Source organism: Acinonyx jubatus, chromosome B1, assembly GCF_027475565.1.
Source record: "Acinonyx jubatus isolate Ajub_Pintada_27869175 chromosome B1, VMU_Ajub_asm_v1.0, whole genome shotgun sequence".
Lineage (NCBI taxonomy): Eukaryota > Metazoa > Chordata > Mammalia > Carnivora > Felidae > Acinonyx > Acinonyx jubatus.
In genome coordinates, this window is record NC_069382.1 from 6,189,080 (window position 1) to 6,203,285 (window position 14,206).

At 40.2% G+C, this 14,206-nt stretch overlaps 1 protein-coding gene across 2 annotated transcripts in view; it reads left to right on the forward strand.

Moving 5' to 3' along the window:
* AGPAT5 (1-acylglycerol-3-phosphate O-acyltransferase 5) overlaps positions 1–14,206 on the forward strand; it is a 60,513-nt gene that overhangs the window by 20,016 nt on the left and 26,291 nt on the right. For both annotated transcript variants that reach the window (XR_003417303.2, XM_027050009.2), the window contains exons 3-4: positions 433–548; positions 2,937–3,026. Coding sequence is in view for 1 of the 2 variants with exons in the window: in XM_027050009.2 (XP_026905810.1) it covers positions 433–548; positions 2,937–3,026 (206 nt within the window). In the remaining variant the exon portion in view is untranslated. The remainder of the gene's footprint in view (positions 1–432; positions 549–2,936; positions 3,027–14,206) is intronic.

Genomic DNA, 14,206 nt, shown 5'->3' on the forward strand with positions numbered 1-14,206 from the left:
ACAGTGTCCTTGCCTTTTGTCGTGCATGTTAGTACATACACAATATTTAGTTGCACCTCACCGTTTCACTGAACCACTTTTTGCTGATAATTTCGTCCTGTTTTTTTAGACTAAGAATTAGAGGAGCTTTATTCCTTGTTCATGCCACTTTTGTGTCACTCGTAGTGGTTTGTGACTTTTTTGCATTTTATCTGTGGAATAAAAAGCCTTTCAAGTAATGCGGGGGAAAAAAAACACCAACAAAAAAAATTAAAAAATGGAATTTGTAATTTTTTAAAAGTCTGCATTTGTTACAAAGTAACTTTAAAATTCTAATCATACTTTCCAAGTACATTCCTAGTATACTCTTGGGAAGAGGCTTTTTCTGTCTCTGTGAAGGGAATGCTGGAGTTTACATATGGATCGTTCACGCATTCGTTTGTGTCTTTGCAGTGGACTGGATTATTGCGGATATTTTGGCCATCAGGCAGAATGCTCTTGGACATGTACGTTATGTGCTGAAAGATGGGTTAAAGTGGCTTCCACTGTATGGGTGTTATTTTTCTCAGGTAACTTTTCCCATACTTTTTCATATATCTGTACCTGATAAAAATTTTAGATTTAGAACGCTAACATGCACTTAAAAAAAATGTATAGGTTGTTTTGTTTATTTTTTAGGTTCAATAACTTACTCCAAATAGAAGTCATTTCATTTGGCATTTTTAATGGTGGGTATCTATATACATATCTGATCACCTAGGTGGGTACATAGCATAAATACAAATGTACAAAAATCAAACAACTAGGAAAAATTAAAGGCATAGAATTTGAAGGACGATTACCTTAAGAAGCTAATAGTAAAAATTAATCGTGATCAGTAACACACTAAAAAACAGGGAGCTGTATATGCGAAGTGCTTAGCATGAGTGTCAGACACATGATGAATATTTAATAAATGAAATTTTCCAAAATGCCTTTTATTTACTTCTCAAGCCATAAATTTGGTCAAGCCACTTGTCTGCTCAAAAATGTGTGTTTCTCAGCTGCATTAGGTCCTAGTTGCTATGCAGGCATTCACGGTCCACCGTGACCTATCTCCCTGGAACCCACTTTCCTTTTGTGAGCCTGAATTGGTTTCTCCCTCCCTATCCTTCTTCAGGCTGTCCCTTTAGTTCAAGGTAATAGGCTCTCCTCTGCCTCCAAGGCCCAGTTTAGATGCTATTACGAAACCTTTCCTGCGCCTGGAAGTTTCCTCCTCCCTGCTTTTATATTAGGCTGTCTTTATTATTATACTCCTCAGATTCTCCCGTTATCATTCTTGCATATGTATTTTACTGCACCAATAATTTTTTAAGTTCCTTAAGGAAATATACCTGTTTCTCACTTTTGTAGCTTTCATATACCTGGGAAAGAACCCAGATGTTTTTGAAATAAAATAGACTGTAATAAGCAAGTTAAACAACAGGAGAGAAATAGTATGTAAAGAATAGACATAAGGTCTCTCCCAACTCGGAGAAATTTTACTCGCGGTCTATGCATCCCGTGGCTTTTAATTCTGACGAGTTGGTGAAGAAGGAGTTTCTTCTTCGCAGTCCTTTCTGGGTGAATAATGACATGCATTGTGTAGAGCACGTGGAGTTCTTCCTGTGCACCCAGGCAAGCCAGTTTCTCTCTGGAGGGAACCACAAGCAAGCTGGAAGGCCACTCCACCTCCCCCCATCTTGAGATCACCCCCTCCTTGCTTCTTTCTGTGTGTTTCCTCTTATTTTTGCTTAAGACAAAGTCAAATTCAGCCAGCTGGTTTATTTTACAGACGTGTTCGAATTAGCACAAGCAGGTACAGATAATATGGTGACCTGATGCAAAGTTTTGATGAAGTACACTCACGAAGTTTAAATAAGGATGCCTTCATGTGCATGAAAGTGCCTGTGTCAGTCAGCCAGGGCTGCCCTGACAAAGTACCACAGACTGTCTCAAATGACAGACATTTATCGCCCCACAGTTCGAGAGGCTGGGGGTTCCAGATGCATGTGTCATCAGGATCACTTTTTCCTCCGTGTCTCTTCTTTGCTTGCAGTTGGCTGCTCTGTGTCCTCCCTGTGCACGTACCTGTTGGTGTCCTAATCTCTCCCTATAAGCCACAGCCGTACTGGATTGGGGCCTACCCTTAGGACCTCATTTAACCTTCTTAAATGCCCCATCTCCATAGACCATCACTTTGGGGGTTAGGGCTTCAACATACAAGTTTTGGAGGAACACAATTTGCGTTCATAACAGTGTTACAATAAACATCTGTAGCTGGGTCGGTTTTAAAAATCCCTAAAGATCCGGGTGCCTGGGTGGCTCAGTCGACTTTGGCTCAGGTCATGATCTCGTGGTTTGTTAGTTTGAGCCCCGTGTCAGGCTCTATGCTGACAGCTCAGAGCCTGGAGCCTGCTTCAGATTCTGTGTCTCCCTCTCTCTCTGCCCCTCCCCTGCTCATGCTCTGTCTTTCTCTCTCTCTCTCTCTGTCTCTCTCTCTCTCTCTGTCTCTCAAAGATAAATGAACATTTATTAAAAAATCCCTAAAGATCATGAGTATTGACATTTTATGGACACTTTGAGTGATTCTGCATCATTGGAAAAATTGAAAGCTAAGAATTATGTTACTGATCGACTTTTTTATTTTAAAAATATATTTTTGAGAAAGAAAGTATTTTTGTTTTAACTGTCCACAAAACTGTATGTTCCTGTATTTTCTGGGACTGTGTAGCACACAGTATTTATTTCAATTATGTTGAAACCTAGGGGCAATTTCAGCTAAATGTTCGTTAGATGGTAATATTTCAGTGTATTAGGAACAGTTCAATTCCTAGGATGTAATTTTATTCTTTACTTTTGGGGAGTCAAGTTACCTTTTGGATGGCTGGCCGCTGGATATTTTAATAGTAAATACCCCGTTTTTTTCCACGTGGCAGCATGGAGGGATCTACGTAAAGCGCAGTGCCAAGTTTAACGAAACGGAGATGAGAAAGAAGCTGCGGAGGTACATGAACGCAGAGACTCCAGTAAGATTATACTCGTTTTTCTTTTCCTTTTCAAGTCCAGTGTTTAATTTAAGAACTACATTACAAGTTAAGAATTGTTTAGTCCACGGGTCATAAACCACTGAGCTTTGTTTAGGCAATAAGAAGCCTCGGGATACAGGTGAGATCTTGGCGGGCCGAGGCGAAGAGGCGGCAGACGAGTCCGTGCTTGCGGGAGGCCGTGGGTCCCGGCTCCGAGGTGCGGCAGGAACGCGGGTGTCTGGGCCGTGAGCGGAAGCCCGGGCCGCACGCGGGACCTTGCCCTTGGGCTGCTCACTCCTCGTCGTCAGTATCGCCTGTGGTCGCAGAGGAAGCAGCTTTCCTGTGCGTGCGTGTAAACAGTGATTGCTTGTGCATAGTGAGTTATTTGAAAAGTCAAAAGGGTGTGAGGAGCTGCAAGTGAAGAATCATTCAGTGTAAGTGCAATTTGGGAAACCTTTGCTCCCTAAAAAAGGAATCTCCATATTCTCCCCGAAGAATGCTACTTGCGGCCCGGTGACACCTTGACCTGTAGTCCCCGGCGCTTGGGAGCCTAGCACGTGTCCCCCATCAGGTCTCGTGTTCTCTCCACCTTCCTTCCTCAGCAGGGCTCGTGGGTGGAAGGCCAGAGCTCGTATTTAAAGACGAGTTTCCACAGTCAGCTGACGGAGGCCCTGACATTCACAGTTTTTGCCCGTAGACATGTCTGGTTGTTTCAACCGTGTATCCCGGTTCGTCCTCTGAACTGGCATTTGTGGCGGGGGGACTGTCACTAATTTTGGAACATTACGGCTCTTAGTTCATTAAATGTTACTCCTGCCCTGTTCTTTCTTCTCCAGTTACATCTGCTTTGGGCCCTCTGTTCCACAGTCCTTGCATGCTGTGTGTTTGTTTGTTGTTTGTCTGTTTTTCTTCACACTCTTTTTCCCTGTTGTGTTCCAGCTTAGGTCATCTCTGTTGACCTGTTGTCATGTTCAGGGACTGTCCCCTTGGCTTGGCCCCGTCTGCTGATGAGCCAGTGCAAGGCATTCTTCACGTCTGTTCCTGCTTCTCATTCCTAGTGTTCCCCTTTGCTGCTGTGTCACCATGTCTGGGTCTGTGCTAAAGTATCCATCTGACCATGATGCTCGCCCACCCCATCTACTGGGCCCTTGGTCGTGTCGTTAGTAGTTACTTTAAATCCCCCTTCTGGTAATTACAGCATCTCGACTCTCCCTGAATCTGAAATTTTTGATTGCTCGGTTTCTTCAGACTGTGCATTACCTTGCCTTTGCTTTTTTATACCTTCTGCGATTTTGTGGAAAGTTGGGCCTCTTGAGTAGGACAGTCAAGGTAGAAGTAGTTTTGGTACCCGAGAATGGGTACACTTTTCTTTTTTGCTAGGACTTCATGGAGGGCTGGAGTCCATCTAGTCAGTTTTCCTGGATTTGGGTTTTACTATTGCAGTAATGTTTTTCACAGACTTCAATTACTGTAGCATTCGTTACTCTGTGTTTAGGGTGGGAGGTGTTTTGCTGGAGATTTTTCCTTTGCTTTTTTGCACTACACGTAGAGTTGGTGTCCTTTCTGCGTCTGCCCCAACAGAAATCTTCCTAGTTTGGCAGGGGTGGAGGGTGAGGGGGAGAGGGTCTTAGGGGTGGAGCCTTCTCCGATCCTGCCTTGCTCCCAGCTCTGAGTCTGTGCCCAGGATGGGTTCCTGCCCCATCCTCTGTGGAGCGTTTTTCCTTTCTGTTCATTTCCCCCAGCTGCAGGGGATTTTCAGCACTTTGAGAATTTAAGAATGTCATCCCACAGGAGAGAGAGAGGTGAGGGCTCCATGCTGGGTGCCAGGCTGTGTGCTTCTTGAGCCCCAGCTGCTGCTTCGGGTCCCCTCAAGCCTGCCTCATCATCTTCATTCAGGGTGATGTTGCCAGATGTTGCCCTGACCCAGGTTTTCTTTCTCTTTCTTTTCTTTTTTGGGGTGTGTGTGTGTGTGTGTGTGTGTGTGTGTGTGTGTGGTCTGTGGAGTAGACCTTGTGAGTTGTGGTAAATCCTCCTGTGTCTGCAGCCCCCAGGGGTTCTTCTGGAGAACTAGCTCACATTCAGCCTTTTGCAATTTGTTAGAATGTTAACCGAATCTTTTTATTGGCATCTGTTGGCATTTGCCCAAGTCAACGACGCACGATCTCGTCTCTCTTTCGAATTGCTTCTTCCCTTAGATCTCCAGGGGGGTTGGTCGCTGTGCAACCTCAACTCTCCGGAGGGTTCACTTTGCAGATTGTCCAGTGTTTTGTTGTTCTCCTTTTAATAGTCTTTGTCCTAAGCCTCCTCTTTTTTGTTAATGTGTTCTAAAACTTGGAATAATCTTAGATTTACAGAAGTGTTGCATAGATAGTACAGAGTTCCCATTTATTCTTGGCCCAGTTTTAATGTTAACGTTTAATATTAAAATCTTTCCTAACCATGGCACATTGTCAAAACTAAGAAACGTTGGGGTCATCCTGTTAATTGAACTATTCAGTTTCTCTAGTCTTTCCACTGGTTAGTCCTTTCTTTTGTTCCAAGATGAGCCCACTGTACCCCAGATCCGTCTAACACCTGTGCTTTAAGTTGACTGTACTTTTCATGGCGTGCTGTACTATGCAGTTACTATCAAATCTGCCATTTTTGTTTTAATCGTCAAACTTATTTCTTTAAATGTTGAAGGCATCATTTAAGAGATGTATGGAGTAAATATGTGTTTAGTGATCTCAGTATGTGAAGCCTTGTTACTTTCTCCCAGTTCCTGCTCATGGTACTTTCTTTCCCTGTGTGCTTGGTTATCTTTATTTGCTGCTGATTGTATTTGGAAAATTATTTGTGGAAGTCAGCTCAAACCTTAGAAAGTGCCTTCCTCCAGAGAATATTTCCATTTGTTTTAGCTGGCCCCCTTAAGGCTTCTCTAGTCTGAGCCCATCCAAACTAGATTGTGAACTTGAGGTTAACTGGACCAAGATTGCAAATCCACGTGAGACTGATTTTGATGTCTGGTTTATTTTTGCCCCGAAAGTGTAGCCAATGATGTTCCCTTCACTTCTTTTTCCCTCTTGATAGAAGGTCTGTGCGCTTTGATTTTTATTCCCCTCACTTTTCAGTCTGTTAAAGCAAAAGTTGTGTGGTATGCTTACTTCTGCTTTACTGTGTTTGTGTTAATTTTGGTCTTATTATCTTGTCAGCTCTTTGATAGTTTTAAAATGATGTTATATCTAGCTTTTTAAATTTTCAGTGGGAAGTCCTGTTCACATAACCTAGTTTTTTACTTTGGGAACCTGTCTGTTTTTCAAGGCAAAAGACTAGCTTTTTGATGTTCATGCAACAGTGTTGAACAATAGACTGGCAGTGCGTGAGTGGTTGTCACTTTGAGGCCACTATGGTCTAAGGTGTGGATTCTTAGAATCTGTACAATTGTGTCAGCTTTTCATATTTAAGCACCGTGAAACAGACTTTCTTTGTTATTTAATCTGTTGTTTCTGGAAGTTAATCAAGTAACTGACATGGTAGAATGTATGAAATAAGTCCACTTTCATAGGGCTAAATATCCTCATAGGAATCTTTCCCGATTAAATCAGCTTTTATCATTATTAGTATAATTTGAGAGACTGCAGAATTTTGTTTCCAAAAAATATATCTGCATTATAAATTACTAAGAAATATATCTACTCAGTAATTACAGCTGGGACAATATTTTCATATGGTACTTACCAGTTGTGGGTGCAAATGAAACATTTGTAAAAATCACTACTTCGTCTCTAGAAGTCATAGAGTCAACATTTGAGCTAATATAATTTATGGCAGGAATATTAGAGTCTTACACTTTATTGTTGTTTTTCAAACTTTTTTTAAAGTAGTTTTTAAAATTTATTTATTTTGAGAGACAGCGCAAGTGGGGGAGGGGCAGAGACAGAGGGAGAGAGAGAATCCCAAGCAGGCTGCACACTGTCAGCGCAGAGCCTGACACAGGGCTTGAACCCACAAATTGTGAGATCATGACCTGAGCTGAGATCAAGAGTCAGATGCTCAACTGACTGAGCCCCTGGTTTTCCAACTTTAATCAGGTTCCTTCTTAAAATGGAGGCAGCCTCAGGGATAGGAGTGTTGGCTTCGAAATCACATTTGTTGACTCTCAGATCTGCCATTTAAACTTCGGTACTTTGCACAAGTCACTTAACTTTTCTAAGCTTGTTTTCCTTATATGTTCCATCTATTCATAATTACTTAATTTGGTAGCTGGGATTAAGTAACATGTTTGAAAACGATGCTTATCGTATTAGTTTACTATTGCAGCTATAACAAATGACCACAAGCTCACTGGCTTAAGTCACACAAATTTTGGCTGTGGCAGCAGGAGCAAAACTACACAAGTAGGACCACACCACACCAGACTAAGAAGTTTCTGTGCAACAAAGGAAGTAATTCACAAAAGGAAAAAACCTACAGAATGGGAGAAAATACTTGCAAACTGCGTATCTGTTGTTAATTTCCAAAGTTAACGTGTAATTCACTAGCATAAAAGCCAATAACCCAATGAAAAAAATGGGCGAAGAACTTGAATAGACGTTCATCCAAAGAAGGCCTACAAATGGCCAACAGGTGTATGAAAAGGTGTTCCACCTCACTCATTGTCAGGCCAATGCCAGTCCCAGCACACGGACGTTAACACCTAACACCTGTTAGCATGACTGTCCGCTAATGTCAGAAGATCAGGGTTGGAAGGGATTTAGAAAAAAGAGAACCGTTAGATGTTTCTGGTGGGGCTATATATTAGAACAGCCGTTATGAAAAACGGAATGGGGTTTCCTGAGAAGTTTAAAAATAGAAATATCATATGTAGCAATCAACTTCTGGGTGTATATCCAGAGGAAACAGTATTCCTGCTCTCTTGTTCACTGCAGCATTATTCACAGTAGCCAAGGTATGGAAACAACCTAAATGTGTATCAACAAATGAGTGAATAAATAGTATATAGTATGTATACACAACGGAACATCTTTCAGTGTTAAAAAGAAGGAAGTCCTGTCACTTACGACAGCACAGATGAAACCGTGAGGGCATTACACTAAGCGAAATAAACTGGACACAGAGCGACAAATACTGCATGGTCTCACTATATAGGTGGGATTTTAAAAAGTTGAATTCATAGAACGGTGGCTTGGGGGTTGGGGTTCGGGGGAATGGGGAATATGTTAGTCAAAGGGTACAAACTTTCGGTTTTAAGAGGAGTAAGTTCTGGACACGTAAGGTACAGCGTGGTGACCATAGTTAGTAATGCCGTATTGTATTCTTGAAATTTGTTAACAGAGCAGATTTTAAGCACACACAAAAAATGTGGTAACTATGCCACGTGGTGGATATCTTAATTACTTTGTGGTAATCATTTCACAGTGTCTATGTGCATTAAAACATCACATTGTGCACCTTAAATGTATACAATTTTTATTGTCAGTCATACCCCAGAAAAGCTAGAAAAAGTGACAACATTATCTTCACCATTCCAGAGATGAGCAGTGCAAACTGGGTCTCACTGGACAGAATCACAGTGTCTTTGGGGCTGAGGTCCTCTGGAGACTCTAAGGGAGAATCCATATTCTTGCCTTTTTTGGATTCTAGAGTTTGCCCTCATTCCTTACCTCATGACTTCTTCTGTCTTCAGAGCCAACAGTGGCCGGGCTGGTCTTTTTTTGCCAGCATTCTGGTTCTGACTCTTTGGTCTCCTTCTTTCCTGTTTAAGAATGCTCATTGTTAACACGGGGCACACCGGGACATTCTAGGCTAACCTCATTGTTGTGCAGTCCACAGTCAGCAGCTCTAAGACCCCTGCCACGTTCCATAATGTCCGCAGATTCTGAGGGTGAGGATGTGGACGTTTTGGGGAGGGGACATTATTCTGCCCACCACATGCATGTATGCATTTACATGACTTTGTAGTTTTTTTTTTAATCATACATGTAGCACTTTCATGCTTAAATTATAAGCTCTTTGAGAGATTGTTACTTTGTATCCTGCTGCTCTTTTGCATTTTTTTTCTCTGTAAATGTAATGAGTTGAATGTGTCTGGTCGTTATTTTAGAAAAACCTTTCTTAAAAGTTGTGGTTTGCCAGACTGCATTAATTTTGGGGGAGGAAAGCAGAGATGAACCATCTTGTTTATTTTCTGCACATCTCAATCCGAAATGGCTTTTCATTTAAAGGGAGAGAAGTAACTAAAAGATGTCTAGCTAATCAAAGTTTGTTAAGTTCTGAGATACTATTTCCATATAAATATGTCTGCTTTGAAAATACTTAGTGAACTAGATAGAATTTTAAAAACCAGAGGGGAAGGAAACAATATAAAGAGCCTGCCACGTGGTGCTTAATATTCTCACGTGTAGGGGCGCCTGGGTGGCTCAGTCGGTTGAGTGTCTGACTTCAGCTCAGGTCATGATCTCGCGGTCCATGAGTTCGAGCCCCGTGTCAGGCTCTGTGCTGACAGCTCGGAGCCTGCAGCCTGCTTCGGATTCTGCGCCTCCCTCTCTCTCTGCCCCAACCCACTCGCATTCTGTCTCTGTCTCTCTCATAAATAAATAAACATTAAAAAAAATTTTTTTTTAAATTCTCACGTGTTTCCTTTTATCTCTCAGCTATCCTGAGTCTTTATTTGGGAATGAAACTGAAACTCAATTAAAAGTAAATTAACTTATCCAATGCATGGAGGAAAGGCTATTTTTAATAGAAAGTCCTCAGTTCCATAACTGGTTGCATATGAGTATATTTTAAACTCTTAAGAAGCTCTTTTCTTTTTGAATGGAATTTTAATATGGAATTGCTCACTGGTTTCCATTAGACGCTGAAGCATCTGTGCTTAGAATGGTTCATCGCATCTTGAATATAGATCTTCTGTGCAAGGTCAGTCCCTGTTAAAGGAAACAGAATCTCTGGTTCCTTCCAAATGAAACTTTAGCAGAATAAAAGATTTCTGTGCACACTAGCAGTAATCTACATGATTTGGTTTGTTTGGAACTGTCAGTTCTCTGTCATTCCTGGGGCTTCCCTGTCCTTGAGCGGGAATTTTCCTTAACTGAGAAGCGGGTCCAGAAATGTCACACTGCTTTGTGGTAGTTTTTTCTTGCCCTGATGCTCCATGTTTAGTCCTTCCTGTCCTCTGTTGCCACCTTCTCCGTTTCCATGGGAGCTAAAGAAGACAGCTGCCTTTTTTGTTAGCAGTGTGAACGCAGTGCTAAGGAGGTCATCAGATGCGAACCGCGGAAGGAGGAAGGAAGTTTGACTTGGCGGTCTTGACTCTACGTCTGCTGTGTGCCACAGTCTGCTGGTGCTGGAGAGAGCCAGACCTGCCTTGGTCGCACAGCCTCTAGGGGCAGTTGTTCTCGAGAATGAGGCGCTGAGCTGCATCTGGGGTCGCGCTCCCAGCTGCTCCTGTCATGTGCCTTTCTTCGAACCACATACGTCCTCTCCCTGCCATCTCACGTTTCTAAAGCAGATGTATTTTACTTTTAACAACAGCAAATCACACTGTTATTTTGTGCCAAGCACTGTGTTAACGTAGATTACACAAGTTATCACCTTTTGTCATTACAGTATGTAAACTGTCATTTCATCTTGTAGACAGGGAAGCTTAAGGCACAGAGGGGATGAGGAGGTCATCCCGGGATCGGGGCCTGCGAGTGGAGTCTGGGATGTGAAACTGAGCATCCAGACTGTTGTGTTGTGTGTGCTTTGGTTACAGTCTTTGTAGATATGATTTCCTATAGAAGATCGCCCGCTTTGTGGAGTAACGGGCGGGTTTGGGCATTAAAATGTAACTGCTAAGAATTTGCATCTGTGGCTTGCCCTTTCATATCCTAACAGAGTCTTCAAAAAAGTTTTAAGATTTTTGCCTAAGTGCAGTTTATTGATTTTTCTCTCCTAAAATTTTTGCCTTTTCTGCCCTATTTTAGAAGGTTTATAGTTTCAGCATGCATTTAGGTCTCTGGCCCGTTTCAAGTATATATCTGGTGTAAGGCCAAGGCTCCTGTGTCTAAATACGGATATCCGTCACCACTTATTGACAAGGTTATTCTTTTCCCCATTGTTTGAAATAAATTGATTTCATATATACAGGTCTGTTTGTGAACCATTTATTCTGTTGGCACTGATCTATATGTGTATCCCCATACCCGCACTACACTATCTTGATTACCCTTGCATTACAGTAAGTTTTGAAATCTGGTGTAGTTAAGTCTTCTAAATTTGTTCTTTTTCAAAGGTGCTTGGCTGTTTTCGGTCCTTTGCATTTCCATATAAATTCTGAAATCAGTTGTCAATTTCTGCGTAAAACCTTGCTGGTTTTTTACTTCAATTGCATTGAATCTGTAGATCCATCTGGGAAGAAGTGATATCACAACGATATTAAATGTTTGGATCCAAAAGCACAGTATTTAGGTCTTCTTTAATGTCTCTCAGCAGTGTTTCATGGTTTTAGAGCATACAAATTTACACACATTTTGCAAAAGTTAACCACATTTGCCAAAATAAATTCTTAGTTTCCTGTTTTTTGACACTATTGTAGATGGCATTTTTAAAAATTTTATTACATGCTGATAGCGTGTAAACATACGGTTGATTTTTGTATATTGATATTTTCTTCTATAACCTTGCTAAACTTATTTATTATCTAGTAACATCTAAAAATAGTAACGTTTCTTAGGATTTCCTACATGGAGAGTCATGTCATTTGTGTATAAGTACAGTTTTATTTCTTTCTTTTAATCTGGATGCCTTTTGGTTTTTTTGTGGTTTTTTTTGTTGTTTTTTTTTTTTGTTTGTTTTGTTTTTTTTGGTCTTGCCTGGAGTGCCCTGGCCAGAACCTCTAGTCTAGCTTTGACCAGAACTGGTGAGAGTGGGCGTTCTTGCCTTGTTCTGCATCTGTGGCAAAAGCACTCATTCTTTCCCCATTCCTTAGGTCTTAGACCCACCATGCATTCAGTCACCCTCTTGTTACTCTCCTTCATAACATCTTGCTCTTTTTCTACACGGTCATATAAGTGTAATTACATTTTTATTTTATTTCGTTTAAGTTTATTTCCAGTGAGACAGAGACAGTGCAAGTTGGGGAGGGGCAGAGAGAAAGAGAAACCCAAGCAGGCTCCGCACTGCCAGCACAGAGCCTGATGTGGGGCTCAAACTCACGAACTGAGATCATGACCTGAGCCGAAACCAAGTGTCAGACACTTAACCAACTGAGCCACCCAGGCACTCCTGTGTAATTATATTTTTAAAACTTATTTGTTTAATGTACTTTTTTCTCACTTGTCTCCAAAACCATATCTATTTCATTACCCTCTATAGTACCTGGCACATAATAATAGGTGTATAAGAAATATTTCTTGAATGAATTGTTCATTCTTGCCTTCTTGCTGACCATCAGTTCTCTTTTTAATTAAACATGTAAAGAGACAGAAAATAGTAACCACTTGAATTATTAATCATTCAAATCATGAATCATTTTTATTAAAAAAAAATTTTTTTAACATTTATTTATTATTGAGAGACAGAGCATGAGCATGGGAGGGGCAGAAAGAGGGGGAGACACAGAATCTGAAGCAGGCTCCAGGCTCTGAGCCCCAACACGGGGCTCGAACTCACAAACCGCAAGATTATGACCTGAGCGGAAGTCGGATGCTTTACCAACTGAGCCACCCAGGTGCCCTGAATTATTTTATTTTTGAATGCTTGAACTGAAAGCTAAAATCCATCAATAATTGCTTTCATGGTGTTGAATACAAACTTCACTTATTTAAAATGTATTCTCCTGATAGTGAATTTGTGGTTTTTGGAACTAATTTTAATTTTTTTCCTGTTTTTCCTTCTACTTACTGGAATATAATAAGGAATTCTTAACTTTTTTTCTTAATTTTACCCATTTTTCTACATTTTCTTGGTAGCTCTGGTTAATCTTTATTACCCAATATTAAGGTACATAGAAATCTATTAATTTCTATGTTTGGCAAAAATAGTGGGCTCCAAAGACAATTTATGTAGATAAATAAAAAGTTAATCTATTTTCAGGGAAGCTGAAAATGCAGAATTGTAGAGCCACCATTAATTCAAGTTTTTCACCTAGAAGATTGAAAGAGAGTAATCATAAGCTTGTCTAATGAAAAAATTTGAACTGTCACAAAGGTTCATTAGGTAGGAGTTTTACAATCAGAAATCATTCAGATAAGGGAATGCTTCTGTACTAGACATCTAGACAGACAGCATTACCTACAATCTGATGAGGGTGGATTAAATGAACAGAATGTTCTTTCCTTCTCTCCCACTATCCTTTTGTTTCCTGTATTCTGTTTGTACTGGAAAAGATTTGATATGAATGCCTTACTTTTGTCTTTTGGCTGTCACTTAACCATGTTGGTGTAGTTTTGGTAACTCAGTTCTAAAGTTAGGAGTTTCTCCCAATATTGTATTGTATGTTAACTAATTAGAATTTTTTTAAAAATTTTGAAAAGAAAGAAAAAAATCAAGTTAGGAGTTTCTCATTGTATATTTTTATGGTTTCTGTCTGTATTTTTCCAAGCAGATAGAAGTAAAAGCTCAGATGAATTGATTACTTAGTAAACATTCACCTTCCTTTTTTACTTATACATGCATTATTTCAGTTTATGAAACTGCTAATAAATTGAATTATTTAAAATGCAGTAAGGGAGCTCCGTAAAATAAGAACACTGTGGGAATCTTTTACAATATGAATACTTAAGTATATTTTATACTGTGGAAATTTAGATATTGCCTCAAATGAGATGTGCTTTTCTTATCGATACTTAGGGACACTGATGTGTGACATTTGCAACTTTTAAAAAAGTCATTTTTCAGAATCTTAGGGCAAAAAAGCTCTTTATGAGTCAGCATTTCATGGGCAAATTTTTAATTAAGGAATATTAGTGTGTAATTAGAAACATTGTTAGATTCTTAATGATTGACCTAGCAGTGTATGTAGGACTGCATTTTAAATATAATCCGTTTTAAGACTTAATTGCATTTTTTTTTTTTTTTTTGCATTTCGGTTGCTCTGCTAGAAATGAATCATGTGTAAAATGAATATACACTTTTCCCACCATAGAATCTACTCCCTTCACATTGGCATTAAGTTAACAAGAACCACAAAAAAAGCTCACACGAAACAAACCATATTT